General features: G+C 45.9%; 1 protein-coding gene across 1 annotated transcript in view; it reads left to right on the forward strand.

Moving 5' to 3' along the window:
• LOC141161263 (guanylate-binding protein 6-like) overlaps positions 1-19,209 on the forward strand; it is a 65,762-nt gene extending 46,553 nt beyond the window's left edge. The window contains exons 2-11 of the mRNA XM_073646048.1: positions 6,875-7,077; positions 7,213-7,340; positions 7,516-7,625; positions 9,054-9,241; positions 12,737-12,997; positions 13,094-13,374; positions 15,510-15,722; positions 15,823-15,925; positions 17,920-18,113; positions 18,593-19,209. Coding sequence (XP_073502149.1) covers positions 6,903-7,077; positions 7,213-7,340; positions 7,516-7,625; positions 9,054-9,241; positions 12,737-12,997; positions 13,094-13,374; positions 15,510-15,722; positions 15,823-15,925; positions 17,920-18,113; positions 18,593-18,811 — 1,872 coding nt within the window. The 5' untranslated portion in view covers positions 6,875-6,902 and the 3' untranslated portion in view covers positions 18,812-19,209. The remainder of the gene's footprint in view (positions 1-6,874; positions 7,078-7,212; positions 7,341-7,515; positions 7,626-9,053; positions 9,242-12,736; positions 12,998-13,093; positions 13,375-15,509; positions 15,723-15,822; positions 15,926-17,919; positions 18,114-18,592) is intronic.
• The last annotated feature ends 136 nt before the right edge of the window (positions 19,210-19,345 follow it).

The raw sequence follows: 19,345 nt of genomic DNA on the forward strand, positions 1-19,345 counted from the left end.
GGCCTGCTCTGCCTTGCTCCACGGCCTCTCGGACACCTAGAACAGCACTAAAAGTGCTACGGTCAGGAACGCAGCAGTGCTGAACCTCCGAAAGGAGCCGGGGTGCAAACTTCACCAGCCTGTTGAAAAGTATCTTAGCCAAAATCTTCCTGTCCACATTGAGAAGTGCTATGGGACGCCAGTTCTCAATGCATGACGGATCCTTACCCTTTGACAAAATGATCAAAGCTGACCTCCTTAACGATCTCGGCAGAGTGCCAGAGGAGAGACACTCGATAAACACCTGAGTCAAGAGGGGGACCAAAGAGTCCCTAAAGGTCCTAAAGAACTCGGATGTTAAGCCATCCGGACCAGGCGACTTTTTGGTCCTAAGCCCATCGATCGCCAGTCTCACTTCCTCTTCTTTGATCGCTTCTGCCAAAACGCCCAGAAAGAGGTCAGCCCCTGGCTCAGGAACAGATTCAGTCAGGAAAGACGACATCCCGTCACGATCAAGCTCCCTCCTTCCCAAGAGGTGTGAGTAGTAGGAACTGACGACCTCCAAGATCCCTGATCTGGACCTTCTCAGGGACCCCGTACTGTCCACCAGCCCCGTCACTATCTTACTATTCACTGACATCTTAAAGTTTCTGTAAGGGTCGGGCGAGCAGTACTTCCCGTAGTCCCTCTCGAAAACCAAAGATGCGTGCCTATCGTACTGACACCTCTTCAGCAAGGACTTCACTCTGGAGATCTCCTCGCGGCTACCTCCAGCCGAGACAAGGTGCTCGAGTTTCCTCCTCAGGCTCTTATACAGGCGATCCCTGTTCAGGCTTCTGAGGTTCGAGAGCTGCCGGAAGAATGTCGCCACTCGATGTTTGAACATCTCCCACCACTCTGACTTAGTGTTACTTAGGCCCAGCAATGGTACCTGGCTCTGAAAGAATTCCTCAAAAGACCGTCTTACAGCTTCTTCCTCAAGGAGTGACGAATTCAGCTTCCAATAACCTCTTCCCATCCGAGGAGTCTCTGTAACATTCAGAGAAAACATAATCAAACAGTGATCGGAGAACTCCACCTCCACAACCGACAACGGTGAAGAGACGGCCTCCTCTTTTAAATAAAACCTGTCTAGCCTAGCCCTGCACTGACTACCTCTAAAATAGGTGAATCCCGCGTCGCCCGGGTTGTGCCGGATGTGGACATCCACCAGGCGAGCCTCACTCACTATCCTGTTTAACGCGATGCAGTCATAAGCAAGCCGGTCTCCGGAACCTCCTCTATCACAGGATCTCGTGACATTGTTGAAATCCCCTCCGAAGACCACCTGCCGACTCGAAAATAAAAAAGGTTTGATATTCAGGAAGAGACATTTGTGGTCCCACTTGGACTCCGGACCATAGATGTTAATGAGCCGAATCTCTTGTCCCCCCATGGAGACATCTAGGATCAAGCATCTCCCCATTTCTAATTCGATCACTCGTCTGCATTCAACCGCTGCGGTCTTAAAAAGGACCGCCACCCCGCTATACGGCACGGCCGCAAGAGGCCAGTAGGAGGGCCCATGCCTCCACTCCCGCCTTGCTTTATGCAAGGTTGATATATCGGTCAACCTGGTCTCCTTCAAAAATAAAATATCGGCGTCAAGTTGGCCGAGAAAATGAAAGGCCGTGTACCTTGCCGCATCTGACTTTATGCTGCAAACATTAATAGTTGCCAGCGTCAATGGGGTTGGTGCCGCCATCATGAATGATTGAATTATATAGCCTTTTTCTTCCCACCACTGACAGTCCCAACCTCTTCTTCCGATAATGATGGGTTTTTAGTGCGCTTAAGGCAAATAGACTCGTCCATTCTCTCCTTACATACATTCTTGCCCTCGTCTGGTGGTCCTGGGTTAGTTGTCCCCCCAGAGGGCTTTGTATTTGCCCCCCGAGAGGAAGACCCAGCCATCTCCTGAGCCCCAACCACCTTGTCCGCAACCTCCGGCCCCGGGTCCCCATTTCCCCGCTCCAGAGGGAGGTCCTGGAGAGCCCCGAACCGGTTGAAGAGATCCACCAGAGGGGGGGCGGCTGAACCCTCCAATGGCGCTTGGATCACGGCCAGAGAGTCAGAGGGGTCGCACTCCAAAGAGGCAGCTCGAGACCTGGTCCCCCTCCTACCTCTGGCCGTTTTCCTGTTACCCTTTTTCTTTTTCTGTGACCACTCCCCCTCTCCCTCATCTAGACTGTCATCAGAAGAGGGTTCCTGGGAAGACGTGGCGTCCTCTCGCTCTTCCCTTTAAAGTCTCTTGACCTTCCCGCTCAATTCGCTGTCTTTAGGATCCTCAGCTGCAAGTGAAGTACCTGGGTCAGAGTTTAGGGACATTACTCCCTGCCCCCTGTCCCCACGGCGCTGCTCCTGCCGCCTGGTGTTGGATGTCGGCAGCTTGCTCCTCACCGGTTCCCTGCCTCCCCCGCCCCTACTGGTCCCTTCACCGGCAAGATTAGTCCTGGCTTTCGCCTGTCCCGCACTCGCCGCTTTCAGGACCGCATTGGCGAAGGAACGCGGACAGCGACTGAACGGGTGACCGAGGTCACCACACAAGTTACACCTAATCCTGCGACAGGCAGCAGCAAGATGACCAAGGTCCCCACACAGTGTGCATTTCTGGGTGGTACACTGCACACTGAAGTGTGTGGGGCTACCGCACCTGTGACAGACCTTAGGCTGCCCCCGGTAGAAAATCAAGATCCTATCCCTCCCCAAAAAGGTTGAGGAGGGGATATGGGTAACAGTGTTTCCCGAAACCTTCAATCTCACCATGAAGGTCCAGGCCCCTGATCAGATACCATGGTCATCCAGATTCTTTTTGGGAATATTGGTGACCTCTCCGTATCGACTCACCCAGGTGGTAATGTCCATACAGGAAAGCGACTTGTTACTAGTCAAAACGGTCACTTTCCTGACTGAATCTTGGCGGGTTATTGCCAGGGGAAAGAGACCATGCCATTCGGGGCGACTCCGAGCCAGCTCATGGCGAGACCAGAAAAGCTGAATGCCCTCCGGTCTCACGAAGCTGACATCGAAGTAAGAGGTCCCGTAGGGATGGATCAAGGCAAAGATGTCATATGCCGCAAAGCCCATCCCCAGCAGGAGCTCAACCACCTTCGCCCTATCAGGACACGCATCCTTGCTCACCCACTGGAGACGGGCCACGTTCTTACAGTTACTCCTCTGCCCCGTTGTTGGCAGAGACCAGACAGTCTCTGCCCCTCTATCTCGGAAGGCTGAAAGACCATGTCTCTCTATCCAGAAAGACAGATCAACCTCCCTCCCCTCTACAGTGATAGAGCTCTCCCCTCTCCTCAGGGTGTCCAGGAGCCGCTGTTGCAAGTCACCATCCCCAGGGCCACCAGACGAGGGCGCACTACTACCCCCATCAATGACAGCTCCTGAATAGCTTTGGGCTGAAACCCCCGCCAATGCTGGGGGGGGCAGCGGGACCAGCGCCTACTTCCCCCCACCAACACCAGTGCTGCTCCCACCATTCACTCCACTACTACTCCCACCATTCGCAGGACCATTACTCCCATCATTCACTCCACTACTTCTCCCACCATTTGCTGCATCACTACTCCCACCATTTATTCCACCACTACCCCCACCATTTGCTACACCACTACTCCCAACATTCCCACTACTCCCAGCATTCATTCCACCACTACCCCCACCATTTGCTGCATCACTACTCCCATCATTCACTGCACCACTTCTCCCACCATTCCCACTACTCCCAGTATTCATTCCACCACTACTCCCACCATTCACTGTACTACTTCTCCAATCATTCACTGCACCACTACTCCCACCATTCATTCCACCACTACCCCCACCATTTGCTACACCACTACTCCCACCATTCCCACTACTCCCAGCTTTCATTCCACCACTACCCCCACCATTTGCTACACCACTACTTCCACCATTCCCACTACTCCCACCATCTGCTCCACCATTACTCCCACCATCTGCTCCACCACTACTCCCATCATTTACTGCACCACTACTTCCATTCCCTTTACTTGTCGCCCCATTACCTCTGCTGTTCTCTGCACCTTCCACAGTCACCTCCATTCCTTCCTCCCTTGTATCTGGTGTCTCGGCACTCACACCTGCTGGGCCGGGGGAGGGGAGCACTTCCAGAGACTCCTTTCCCTGCAGCACCACACCCGTTTCCCTTTGGTTGCTGCTGGCTTTCTGTAGGTCGTCTCCTGGAGCGCCCCACCCCCCTACTGCAGCATTTTGGTCCTTGTGCTGGGCAGACTGTTTGTTGGGCACCGCTGCCTGCCCTGCACCCACAGACTTTGGGGTCTTAGTGTCCTTTTTGGGCGCTGGGGCACACTGCCCCCCTGTTGCAGCAGTGTGCCCAGTGTTCCTCACAGATGTGTTTTTCACATCCCTCCCGGCCCCCCCAGCCCCGGTGATAACCGGCTAATTGGTCTCCTCCACTGGTTTGTCCTCTCCGAAGGAAAACCGCGTCAGGTCCACTGGAGACTCCAGCAGTCAGATCTCCCTCAGCAGTCTTCCTTCCTCCTCCTCCCCCGACACTCCAGCCTCTGCTGTCGGAGTCCTCTGCCCTGCAGGGAGACCACTTGGGCTCCGGCTCTGCCCCTCACTGGCTCCAGCAACTGAAACTCCAGTCACCTCTCCATCTTCCTCCTCCTCTTCACTAAGGATGCCGGCTGGCGGTTCTCCTGAGGTGTTTAACCCCTTCATTTCTGAGAACCGCCGCTGGTTCTTAAACCTCTCCAGGAAGGGACCTGCGCTTTTCTCAATCCCCTCCCGGAGGAGCACTAACCTGACCACCTCGTCTCTGAGGGCTTTAAACCTCTGGGAGGTCGTGAGTCTTTCCTTGTTGGACGCCCGGGTGTTCAGGATCCGGGCCTCCCTCAGCTCCTCTTTCAGCTGGGTTAGTGCTTTGCTGGCGTCCTCATACTCTTGCAACGTGGCGACCACTCGGGAGGAGAAGGAACTTGTGGACTCGCTGGAGCTCATCTCCCCCCAGGATCTTGCTGGGCTCTTGTTCCTGGGGCCTGGGGTGCCCCGGTCTCCCTCTCTGGGCAGGCGGTGAACAGTCTCGGGGTTGGAGCAGGTGGATGTACTCTTCCTCACCCTTCCCGATCTCCTCACTCCCTCCTGGGCCGGTTGTTGAGGCTCCTTCTCCCTCGCCGGCATAGACCGGGGGATAGGAGGCTGGGAAGCCATGCCGGCCTCCCAGTAGGCCTGCCTCTCATTGGGAAGAAGAGAGGCTGACGACGACCCTCCTCCTGGAAGTGCTTGAGCTCAGGAGGCAGGTGCTACTCTCAGCACCACTCCTCCTGTCCTGTGTGTATACACTGCACAGTACCACTCCTCCTGTGTTGTATATATACACTGCACAGTACCACTCCTCCTGTCCTGTATACATACACTGCACAGTACCACTCCTCCTGTATATATACTCTGCACAGTACCACTTCTCCTGTATATATACTCTGCACAGTACCACTTCTGTCTTGTATGTATACACTGCACAGTACCACTTCTCCTGTATATATACCCTGCACAGTACCACTTCTGTCTTGTATATATACACTGCACAGTACCACTTCTCCTGTTTATATACTCTGCACAGTACCACTTCTCCTGTATATATACTCTGCACAGTACCACTTCTCCTGTATATATACCCTGCACAGTACCACTTCTGTCTTGTATATATACTCTGCACAGTACCACTTCTCTTGTATATATACCCTGCACAGTTCCACTGCTCCTGTCCTGTATATATACACTGCACAGTACCACTTCTTTCTTGTATATATACCCTGCACAGTACCACTTCTGTCTTGTATATATACTCTGCACATTACCACTTCTCCTGTATATATACTCTGCACAGTACCACTTCTCCTGTATATATACCCAGCACAGTACCACTTCTCCTGTATATATACTCTGCACAGTACCACTTCTCCTGTATATATACTCTGCACAGTACCACTTCTCCTGTATATATACCCTGCACAGTTCCACTGCTCCTGTCCTGTATATATACACTGCACAGTACCACTTCTGTCTTGTATATATACCCTGCACAGTACCACTTCTCCTGTATATATGCTCTGCACAGTACCACTTCTCCTGTATATATACTCTGCACAGTACCACTTCTGTCTTGTATATATACCCTGCACAGTACCACTTCTGTCTTGTATATATACTCTGCACAGTGCCACTTCTCTTGTATATATACCCTGCACAGTTCCACTGCTCCTGACCTGTATATATACACTGCACAGTACCACTTCTGTCTTGTATATATACACTGCACAGTACCACTTCTCCTGTATATATACCCTGCACAGCACAACTTCTGTCTTGTATATATACACTGCACAGTACCACTTCTCCTGTTTATATACTCTGCACAGTACCACTTCTGTCTTGTATATATACACTGCACAGTACCACTTCTGTCTTGTATGTATACACTGCACAGTAACACTTCTCCTGTATATATACCCTGCACTGCACCACTTCTGTCTTGTATATATACACTGCACAGTACCACTTCTCCTGTTTATATACTCTGCACAGTACTACTTCTCCTGTATATATACCCTGCACAGTACCACTTCTGTCTTGTATATATACACTGCACAGTACCACTTCTCCTGTTTATATACTCTGCACAGTACCACTTCTCCTGTATATATACTCTGCACAGTACCACTTCTCCTGTATATATACTCTGCACAGTACCACTTCTCCTGTATATATACTCTGCACAGTACCACTTCTCCTGTATATATACTCTGTACAGTACCACTTCTGTCTTGTGAGTCTTTTCTTCTCTCATTTCTCTCGTCAGTTCGTCTTCGCTCTCGTTACATTCCGAGATGGATCTTCCAGTTTGTCTGATTGAAAATACAGCAGATGGAAAATTTCAGGTTAATCCCAAAGCCAATGACATCTTGTCCAACATCTCCCAACCGGTGGTGGTGGTCGCCATTGTGGGCCTGTATCGGACAGGGAAGTCCTACCTGATGAACAAGCTGGCCGGATCTCAGAAAGGTGAGGCAGGTTGGGATGGGTGACAGATACACAGTAGTATCAGAGTTTATACAGTCGTGAATTGCACAATAATATCACAATGAAGTGTGACAATCTCATCTGTGCTGCGTCTGACAGTATCTGTTGGTCTTGTAGGCTTCGATTTAGGAGCAACTGTACAAGCTCAGACCAAGGGCATCTGGATGCGATGTCTCCCTCATCCCACTAAGGAAGGTCACACTCTGGTCCTGCTGGACACCGAGGGTCTGGGAGATGTGGAGAAGGTCAGTCAATAGCATGAAGATACTCTGTTGATAGATATACATCTACGACACGAGATTACGAGACGTGTCTGCAAAATATCGCAAGCAAATTCTAGATTTCTAGGTGCAGACCTGATGGAGTTTTATAAAGTTATGGTTAATGTAACCCCATTGTGGTGATATTCTGATGTGACAGGGAGACAAGAAGAATGACATGGGGATCTTCTGCCTGGCCGTCCTCCTGAGCAGCGCCCTGGTCTACAACAGCAAAGCCGTCATTGATGAAGATGCCATCGAGAAGCTACAGTATCCATAAAGCATCTAGATATTTGTTTTTCACTTCCTCTAAATGTTGAAACATTTTCTTCATTTCCTGCCTCCAGTTTTGTTGTTGCACAGAGCTTGGTAGTTGGACATGATATTATGGCACAGAGCTTGATCGTTGCACACAGTTTTGAGGCACAGACCTTGACGGTTGCACATAATTTTGTTGCAAAGAGTTTGGCTGTTGCAAATGGTAAAGATGGCACAAAACCTTGTGGTTGTACACATTATTGTGGATCAAAGCTTAGTGGTTGCACATGGTATAGTGACACTTCGATTGGCACTCGGAACGCAATATTGTGGCACAGATTTTGGTGGTTGCCCAAAGTATTGTGGTTTAAAGCTTGGTGGTTGCACATGATGTCGTGCCACAAAATTTGGCAATTGCACTTGACTTTGTGGCACAGAGCTGGGTGGTTGCACAGAGTATGGTAGCACAAAACTTGGTGGTTGATCATAGTATTGTGGTTAAGAGCTTGGTGATTGCACATAGTGTAGTGTTACAGAACTTGTAAGCAGTATTAAGATAGCAGGTAAACAGTATTATAGTACAGAGTTTGACCGTTATACACAGTTTTGTGGCACAGAGATTTGTGATTCCACGTCACAGCTGAGGCAAGGAGCTTGACAGTCAAATCCACTCTTGTGGTACATTGCTTGGAAGTTTCACACAGTATTGTGGTACACAGCTTGACAGTTATACACAGTATTGTGGTGCAGAGCTTGATCATTAAACACAGTATTGTGGTACAGTACAGAGCTTAGTGGTTACACTTTACAGCTGAGGCAATGAGCTTGACAGTTATACACAGTATTGTGGCACAGATTGTTAGAATCTATGTTGTTTTACTATCGGCCATCTTGTTGTGGTTTGCTGGCTTCTAGTCTTTTCCTCTGGTGCTGGGTGTCTTGGTCACGTGATCCCTTCATTCTTTATTACTCAGCACCTGTCTCCCATTCCCCGCTGGACATCAGTGTTGTTTACGCTCATGCTCTGGCTAAGTTGCCTTGTTAAGTTGTTTGTGCTTTGGACAATTGATATCCTGGGACTTCTTGTTCTGCCTGTTTTGTTCCCTTTTATCTTCGTTTCTGCATCTAACTTTTCTGTTAGGAGGTCTCCTGTCCTTAGATCTTTTAGGGATCCCTTTCCCCTTCCTACAGGTCTTCGTTTGAGTTCAGTGCAGAAGTTTCGGTGGGGCTATTCACAAGGAATAGGACACTCACCCCAGAGTAGGGTTAAGCTGAGTCTCAGGGCAGGGACAGCTTTTTCCTCCTATTCCTTAGTTCTAAGTTGCGGAACATAACAGCTACACATGATTATAGTGCGGCACCAACTGACTTCACTCTTCTTTTTGCAACTGTTGAAATTGTTGGACACTTGATTTATTTACCCTTACATCACTTGTGCAGCTATGTGGGGGAATTGGCTGATCTAATTAAAGTAAAATCTAAAGACAATGATGATGATGAAGCCGAGTATTCCAGGTTCTTCCCCATCTTCGTATGGGCGGTGAGAGACGTCACTTTAAAACTGGAGTTCAATGGGAAGCCGATCACCGAAGATGAATACTTGGAAAATGCTCTTACGTTGAAGAAAGGTAAGAAACTCGTCTAATTGCACGAGAAAGGAAAAAAACAAGAACGGGCTTCTCCGAAGAAATTATCGGCGCCACGGTGGTGCGATAATGGGCGAGGCATGAATATCATAATGCTGTCAGTGGAGCTGGGACCAGTAAAGACTATTTCGTCCGTATAAGGATGAACGAATGGATTCTAAATTGATCAAATTCATTTACAGTTTTCCAAAATTTGCTGATTCTAGTGAATCTGAATCTTGTAGGAATTTGATTCCTCCAAATCCAATCAGGAAGGTTTAAAAATAATCCGGGCACATTCGATTTTCAATTAATTAATTTAAAGCAAATAGAATTTCTTGGCCGCCTTGGAGTGAATCTAGAGTTACTTTCAGGTAAAGGATCGTGAATAGGCGCTGCGCAGCTGGTAGATAATTCCTGTAGATAATGCAGATGAATCAACTGCAGCTTATTCTCAACGCGTTTCAAAGTCGCACTGGCTTCTTCCTCAGGAGAACCACAAGATGGGGCAAACAGTGGCTTAATGTTGGATTAAATAGTCCCGGGCGCAGATGCTCACATGGGATCACAGCAGGCCATCTGCAAAGCCCGACGTGGAGCACAACAGAGTGGACTACGGAGAGGGAGGTACGGAGGCGGGACAGGTGAGGAACATAGAGGACAGTGTACTGGTGCACAGGACGATGTAATGGAAGACATAGAGAACAGCAAGGAGATGAATTAGAATCAAGTAGAATAAAAATGTTAGAAACAATAAAATGAGAAGTGATAATATAAAGGGGAAAAAGAGAAGACAAGGAGAGGATGGGAAGGGAAAAACCCGTGTAATATATTTTTCTCCCCTATTCCACCCCTCTCTCTGTGTCACACCACGCCGACCACATCGTTCAAACTTCCTCCATAAGCTCAAAACTGGGAATTCCCATTCTCACGTTGAGGTTCAAGTCAAGTTCAGGTTATTCCTTTTCCCACGATCTTCTGTTGTTCTCTTTTTCCCCTTTATAGCATCACTTTCCACTTTATTGATTTTAACATTTTTATTCTACTTGATTGTAATTCATCTCCTTGCTCTTCTCTATGTCTTCCATTACACTGCCCAGTGGACCAGTACACTCTCCTCTACTTATTTTATTCCATCACTTTAGTTTTGCTTTATATAAATAAACCCCAAATCTCGCACCTCCAATGGATGTTTTATTTCAACTTTCCTAGCAGCAGTTTTTGAACATTTGAACTATTTATTCCGACATGAAGTTGCTGTTTGCATCGTCTCGTTGTTCTTCTGAGGAACAAGTAGGAGCGACTTCGAAACGCGTTGAAAGTAAACTGCAATTGATTTATCACCATTATTTTCTAGATATACAGGGTGGGCTATTTATATGGATACACCTAAATTAAATGGGAATGGTTGGTGATATCAACTTCCTGTTTGTGGCACATTGGTATATGGGAGGGGGAAACTTTTCCAGATGGGTGGTGACCATGATGGCCATTTTGAAGTCGACCATTTTGGGTCCAACTTTATTTTTTTCAATGGGAAGAGGGTCATGTGACACATCAAACTTATTGAGAATTTCATAAGAAAAACAATGGTGTGCTTGGTTTTAACGTAACTTTATTCTTTCATCAGTTTTTTACAAGTTTATGACCACTTATAAAATGTGTTCAAAGTGCTGCCCCTTGTGTTGGATTGTCAATGCAACCCTCTTCTCCCACTCCTGACACACTGATAGCAACACCGCAGAAGAAATGCCGGCACAGGCTTCCAGGATCCGTTGTTTCAGATGCTGCACATCTCGTATGTTGATGCTATGGTGTGGAATATGGGGCACAAAGATAGTGGGGCCATTCTTCATCAATGGAAACCTCAATGACACTGGATATCTGAAATTGCTACGCGATGATGTGTTGCCCTCTTTATGCACTGAAGATGGCACGTTCCCTGAGTTTTTCCAACAAAATGGTGCACCACCACATTATGGGTGTCAGGTCCGAGCATTCCTACATGAACAGTTTCCTGAAAAGTGGATTGGTCGTCGTGGGCCAGTTGAATGGCCACCTAGGTCTCCCGATCTGACCCTCTTAGACTTTTATCTTTGGGGTCATCTGAAGGCAATTGTCTATGCTGTGAAGATACGAGATGTGCAGCATCTGAAACAACGGATCCTGGAAGCCTGTGCTAGCATTTCTTCTGCGGTGTTGCTATCAGTGTGTCAAGAGTGGGAGAAGAGGGTTGCATTAACAATCCAACACAAGGGGCAGCACCTTGAGCGCATTTTATAAGTGGTCATAAACTTGTAAAAAACTCATGAAAGAATAAAGTTACGTTAAAACCAAGCACACCATTGTTTTTCTTATGAAATTCTCAATAGGTTTGATGTGTCACATGAGCCTCTTCCCATTGAAAAAAATAAAGTTAGATCCAAAATGGCCAACTTCAAAATGGCCGCCATGGTCACCACCCATCTGGAAAAGTTTTCCCCCTCCCATATACTAATGTGCCACAAACAGGAAGTTGATATCACCAACCATTCCCATTTAATTTAGGTGTATCCATATAAATGGCCCACCCTGTACTTACGAGTAGCACAACCTCTATTCACATTCCTTTTTTGAGGCTACCTACATTGGATCCTCCAACCAGCGGAGCAGCTCCTGGATCTGTTTTATTCTAAGCCTTCTTCATGCTTTCACAGGCACAGGAGATGAGCGCAAAAATATTAATTACTAAAGCATTGGTTTTCGTTAATGCCCTAGTGTGCGTTCCTGTTAATTTTTAGCCTTTGAGCTTTAGTTTTTAGATTTGTACAACTTATAGCGGTGCCCTGGTGGGGCTGTACCTGGCTCAGTTTGGCCCATCCCCTTTGGGGTCTTCTCTTCTGTACACGTGCTCCTGACCCTTGGTCTGAAATTCATCACAGTTACTATGTCATTATGAATATGGATGAAAATGACCAAGGATGGTGTTATAAAGTGTGAATGTGGTGGTATCCTGGGATTACACATGGTCGTAATCCCGAATCTTCATGTTGCTGCTCTGCAGACGTCTGTTCAGCATTACTAAGCCACAGACATCTTCGATTCCACATCTGACACCTGAAATATTTGCTATCATTGGTGATAAAAAGACAGTTGGCTCTGCCTACCATACATCCAGTGGTGTAACTATCGTAAGTGCAGGGGTTTTATTCGCACCCGGGACCCTGGAGCTGCCGAGAAGGTCCAATTAGTCCATATAAGAAGTCTAATATTTTTGAAGACCTGTGATAGTTTCGGGGCCCTGTTGGAAATGTTGTACTGGGGCTCACGAGTTTCAAGATGCCCCTCTCTGAATATAGATAATATGGTCAACTTCCATCTTGAAGCATGGATCAATTACATTGATTGGTGCCGTCTTTGTAAATGAGTCTTGGGTCAGATATAATGATATAGATGGAAGCGTGGAAGGAAATTGATGATGGTGGAGATATTCTTTGTCTATTCTTCTGTCTCGTAAAGCTGAGAACATGGAGGACAGCATGGAGAAGATCGAGAATCACAACAGGTACAGGGACTGCATCCGCATGTATTTCAAGACTCGCAAGTGCTTCATGTTTGATCTTCCAACTGGAGACAAGGAAGTCCTCCAGAACATGGACGAGGTGTCTGAGGATCAACTGAGTCCTGTGTTTCTGACCAAGACTAATATATTCTGTGACTACATTTATAAAAATGCTGACGTCAAGTACATGGATAATGTGCACACAGTAACAGGTGAAAGTGAGTATTAGCACAGTGATGTCTGTCTATGACTGCCCTGAGACCATGTGTGGATGTAAGTCCTGGATATTTTTGTAATCTGTTCATCATTCCCAGCTGTCGCCAACATGGTCGTGATGTACACCAATGCCATAAGCTCCTCTAATGCCGCCTGCATGGAGGACGTGGTAGCCAATATATCGGTGGCGGAAAACACAAAAGCGGTGAGAGAGGCGACACAACACTATGAAAATACCATGAAAGCAAAAATCAAGTTTCCTACAGAGACCCACGACCAGATTATAAAGCTAAGTGCAGAGTGTGAGAAGGAGGCACTGAGCATATTCATGAAAAGATCCTTCAAGGACAATGATCACCAGTTCCATAAGCAATATTTGGTAAGTTCTGTCAAAAATTAAGGCCCAAGAACAAAACCTTGGGGAAAAAAAATACAAAAAACATCTGTATGATAAGTGAAGATGCAAAAACCTGTTTGGTTTGTGGTTCACATTCGACCTGTGATTGGCATACGGTACATCAGGGAATAAAACACAAGGTTCCCCCGATCTCACAAAGCTCCCAAGTCATTTCCACCTGCAGTCTCCTCTGCTTATGATGACCCTCATAGGAGCACAAAATAGGGAAATTGGGAAGACTATTCCAATTGAAATGATTCGTATGATTCCTGTCATTCTAGTTTCTTCAATCACAGCTCTGTAAGCCATACATGAAGGCCTGGCAGCTCTAGCTTTATGGACAGGCTGTACTTAATTCACTTTGCTTGGTGAGTCCTAGGGAAACCAGACCTTCATCCTTTAGCCCTAATCCAGAGATCTGGATTTATACAGGACCCCTTTCATTTATGTTCAAAGACTGGCTGCTGGCTGGTAAAGCGAGCCGGCAGAGGAAAATCAACATACAGGGTCAAAACTAGAGAAAGCTGGGTTAGGACAGAATAAGAAGTCAAGGACAAAGTGAAAAAAAGATCAATAACAGGAAGACAGAGTCAGAATCGTCAGGCAATTGGGGAGTCAAGAACAATTTCAAGCCATTAACTAGTAACAACAGCAGAAACATCCAGAAGGGATTCACTAAGCAGCAGACAAGAGCAGTATACTCCTATAACTGGCAGCAAGAAGCCTACGGTGGGGGATTAAATAGGGTGTGGCGCAACCAATACTCACAGCAGAGAGCTAATAGATCTGATTAGTACTACTCTAAATAATAAACCAAGCGTAAGCAAAAAATGTATTCCTGATAATGGGTAAGTGTATATAAGGACTCGTATATCCTGGTGGCATATAAAAAATACATATTGCCCTAAACAGAAATCCGGACTAGTGTAAACCCGAGGACAGTCGGTAAAAACGGAGAAAGGAAGAAAATACAATTCGACGATAAAGTCCCAACACATCGTGTAAGGTGAAAGCAAGGTAAGTTTTATTATTACAGGAAACAAAAATGGATCACAGAACAATGACGAGAAGAGTAAAACAAACTAAAATCATCTAAAAACAGGGGCGCGAGAAGAGTAAAAGAAACAAAAAGCATCTAAAAGCTAGAAAATATGTAGAAATCATAAAGGGAGAAGCCAGACAAAAATATTAATGTCACGTGTTCTGAAGTAGAATATACACACGTATATTATACCAAAACCATGTAAAATCAGCAAATAGAGTATACAGATGATACAAATGATTAGTAAAGAATAAATGAATGATAAAGAAATACTGCTGTAAATGGATATATATACAAATAAATATAGATATGAATATAAATATGGTCTCCTGCAGGGTAAATGCTATAAAGAAAAATGTAAAGTGCTAGTGCATCCCAGACATCCCTGAATGTACAAAATAGAACAAGTGCAGTAAAAGCTATGTAGAAATCAAACATAGCAGCAAAAATAATCAAGTCATCTTATTAATCAAGCAGGCTCAGAAAGTACTCCTCATAACACATCATTCGCGCATATCATGTCTGATTCATGTGGTGATAGCTACTATGTACTATGTACTTGCAATCAAATGGCTCCCTTGCCCGGGCTGCGTCCACCCCTACGCGCGTGCCATTGTTCTGTGATCCATTTTTGTTACCTGTAATAATAAAACTTACCCTGTTCTCACCATACACGACGTATTGGGACTTTATGGTCGGATTGTACTTTCTTCTCTCTTATTAGTACTCTGTAGCAGCAATCCACAAGCTCCTGGACTGGATGGCACCAGCTATACTATTGTGCTAGCACCACCCAGCGCTGTTCACAGTGAAAATGCTGCACCCTCTAGTGATAGAGTCAGAGGTGGTAGGGGCGAGTTCAGACATGAATGTAGCATGCGCAAAAATGTTTGGCAGACCCCACTAAATACTGAGAAGGTTCATTGAGCCTTGAAAAATGTTATGAGCCAATTACAGACACAAAGTTGGATTTGGTGGTCACAGGGTGGGAAATTTTCTGCTTTATATTTATTCTAAATGTTGTAATTTTTTTGTTTCATTAGTCAAAATTGACTTCTCACTCCTGTATCTATAGGAAATCATGGAGGAGAAAAAAAATGAATTTTTCAAGAAAAATGACATGGCGTCTCGTGCTCATTGTGAGAAGTTGATTGAAACACTTTCTGAAGATCTTAAGAATTCAGTAGAACAAGGGTCATACGCAATATTGGGCGGGTACAAAATGTTTAAAGAAGAAATGGAGCGCATAGAAGAAAAATACAAAAATGAGCCAGGGAAGGGCACAAAGGTGAGTGAGGGGGCTCCTGGACATTAGGACACTGTCACATACTCCATGAGATAATGGTCACAGGAGTTGACCAGTCTCCCTTTTTCTAAATGATATTTAGGCTGATGACATTCTTAAGGAGTTTAAGGAGCGTCAGGAGCTGATCGCTGTCAGCATCAGGAAGAGCGATGAAGCTCTTAGTGATCAGCAAAAGAAAGCAGAAGGTAAGTGGCCACGGTGCAATGAAGGGATGGGTGAATCACTTGGCAGTAACATCTCACCGAACAGGTTCTCCGGTTAAACAGTTGTTATTATTATTTATTATTATAGCGCCATTTATTCCATGGCGCTTTACATGTGATCGGGGTATACATAGCGAAAACAATTACAATAATCTTGAACAAAACGTGATGGCAACTGGTATAGGAGGAGCGAGGAACCTGCCCGCGAGGGCTCACAGTCTACAAGGGATGGGTGAGGATACAGTAGGTGAGGGTAGGGCTGGTCGTGCAGCGGTATGGTGGAGCGAGGACCCTGCCCGCGAGGGCTCACAGTCTACAAGGGATGGGTGAGGATACAGTAGGTGAGGGTAGAGCTGGCCGTGCAGCGGTATGGTGGAGCGAGGGTTACTGCAGGTTGTAGGCTTGTCGGAAGAGGTGGGTCTTCAGGTTCCTTTTGAAGGTTTCCACGGTAGGAGAGAGTCTGGTGTTGGGGTAGAGAGTTCCAGAGTAGGGGGGATGCATGGGAGAAATCTTGTATGCGATTGTGGGAAGAGGAGATAAGAAGGGAGTAGAGAAGGAGATCTTGTGAGGATCGGAGATTGCGTGCAGGTGTGTACCGGGAGACTAGGTCACAGATATAAGGAGGAGACAGGTTGTGGATGGTTTTTGTATGCCATGGTTAGGGTTTTGAACTGGAGTCACTGGGAAATGGGGAGCCAGTGAAGGGATTGACAGAGAGGAGAGGCCGGGGAATAGCGTTAGCGGGGGGACCGGTGGATTAGTCGGGCAGCGGAGTTTAGGTGGATCGTGTGGATTGGGTACTGGGGTGACTCAGTCTGGTGACTAGGCTGTAAGATGCAGATTTCTGAATGTAACACAGATGTGCGTATCCTCACCACCAAGAGACAAAACCAGCATTGGTGCCACATCTACCTGGTTGATCCTGTCAGTAGCATATGCTTGTCTCAAAGATGAAGCCATGCACGTGTAAGAACACACGGACGGTACAGTGAAACTGCGAATGGCTCATTAAATCAGTTTGGTAGCCGTTTCTCAGGCTCGCTCTCCATGATCGAACCCTGATTCTTGCCAGTTGTGACAAGATATAGCTTAACATTTTTGTTAGTTTGAAAATTCCTTGTGAACAAGTTTTTATTGAGAGTTCTGTGGACTACAATAAAGTTGGACAGTAATTTCTACTCCAGGCTTTTCTCCATGGATCTCTCTGTACCTATTCTACTTGTAATTCACTACGACTCTGCTTCATGGATTCCACTCCATTTCTGATCCATAGACTTCAGTGTCTCTGCTCCATAGCCCTCTAATCTATGGAGTCCTCTTTATTTCTGTGGACTTCTCCGTGTCTGTGGTCCTTGGATCTCTGTTTTTTTTTTGTTTCATGGTCCTTTCTTTGACTCAGCTCCATGGTTTGCTCATTGGACCTATTTGAATCTCTGCTCTTTGGACCTCTTTCCATCTCTGTTGCATCGGGCTCTCTGCATCTCTTCTCCACTGACTTCTCTATGTCTCTGCTCCATGGACTTCACTGATCTTCTCCATGGACTTTTTTTTACTGATCCCTGCTCAATGGATCTCTCTTCATTTCTGTTCTATGGACTTCTTTGTGTCTCTGCTACATGTTTAAAGCTTCATCTATGCTGTTTAGAAGTCTTTGTTCCATTGACTTCTTTACATTTCTTCACCTATCAGCTCCATGAGACAAAGTATAGAACTCATGATCTACCTTTCTACGTCTCTGCTTCATGTACCTGTTTGTTCCTCTGCTGGATTTCACCAGTCATGTCTGTATGTCATGGATCTCTTCCCTAGCTTAATTAGTCTTCTCCATATAACCATGTTGATACATAGAACATAAGGAGGTTATGTTGATGGAAGGCTCATGGATCATTGAGCACATACATGGATACTTGTGCTTACGGTTAGACACATTACGTCTTCCCATCAGACATTACTTCTTTTCCTTTTTGATCAATCAGAAGAAAAAGTGAATAAAGAAAAAGAGGAGCTACAACGAAAAATAGAAGAAAGTCAACGATTGGAGGAGAATAAAAAGATGGAGCATCAAAGGAAGATCTTGGAGGAGAACTTCAAAGAAGCTTTAGAAAAGGAGAAAAAAAATAGGCTCCTCCTGCAGGAACAGCTCCAGGCGGTCATGAAGGACAAGGAAAGAGTAAGTTGTGTAATATCACAGTCTGATCGCCTCCATCTCCAGTAGAAACGAGTCACATAAAAGATACAGAACAGTACACTATCTTAGTACACTCTCCAGAGTTGGCTGATCCACCGGACGATGCTCTGCTGCACGTGAGCCCATTACACTAGTGTATATTCAGTGTGGACAATCATTGTGTTGTTATGCAGAAGGCAAAAACCATTGAGATGCCATATTATTGTCTATATACAGTATCCATGCGGTACATCCATATAGGTGGCTCCTCGGGGGATCAACTACTCGTCACATTGGACGTAGAGTAGACACTTGATATTTTTTTGAGGAGCCTTTTCATGTCTTGCCTCTGCCCCATCAGGATTTTTTGAGATGTCCTGTCCTTCAGATCATCTAGGAAATATAATTGTTGTCGTTCCGACATTTTATGGATCTCCTTTCAATGCCGTCATATCCTTTCCTGCTTTCTCTTGTCTTCCCAGGAGCGGGACATGTACATGTCGCAGGGGTATGAAGGACACGCCAGAATGTACCAGGAACAGGTCAATGACTTGAGAAATGAGCAAGAAGAATTGAACTCCTTTAACTATCTGCCTATTATAATATCTGGGCTCAGCACCGTCGCCATCGCTATCTCACCGGTATACGGCAGTATCGCTAGCTTCGTTGTTTCAACATTGGCGCAAGCATTTCTAGGTTGACTTGTGTCTGAGGATTCTTTAATTACACATACATTCTAAAATATAAGACAGATTCGCTGATATTTGTGTATTATTGCATTTCTTAATTTTTCTCTTCTGGATAATTTCTTTATCTTTTTTTTAAGTGAATTGAGCTGAGTTGTAATACCAGACCTGGTCAGATGGACAGGTGTGGCGCTGCTTGGGGGGTGAACGAAAATATGTTTTTAATTCTTTAACACCGCTTTAAGATTATAAGACATAACCTGAGAATCCTAGGGCCCTGAGCTATCTGTTACCTTGTACTGTCCTTTTTACACAGCAAGGGGAACCCCACAGGTCTCAGTACATGGAGCGCAAGGTAAATCCCTGCAGGATGTAAATCACCGTGGACAAAAATAAACCCTTTCTTGTGCTTATGGATTTCTGTGCAGATTTATATTTTATTTAAACATTTTATATTGAAGTAACAAATAAATGCAGATCTGAATGGTGGCAATGCAGCAGAGCGCACGGCCTACATCAATCTATGATTGTAACCAGACGGTATAAAGA

Source organism: Phyllobates terribilis, unplaced genomic scaffold, assembly GCF_046119375.1.
Source record: "Phyllobates terribilis strain yellow unplaced genomic scaffold, ASM4611937v1 Scaffold_9__5_contigs__length_417890890, whole genome shotgun sequence".
NCBI lineage: Eukaryota > Metazoa > Chordata > Amphibia > Anura > Dendrobatidae > Phyllobates > Phyllobates terribilis.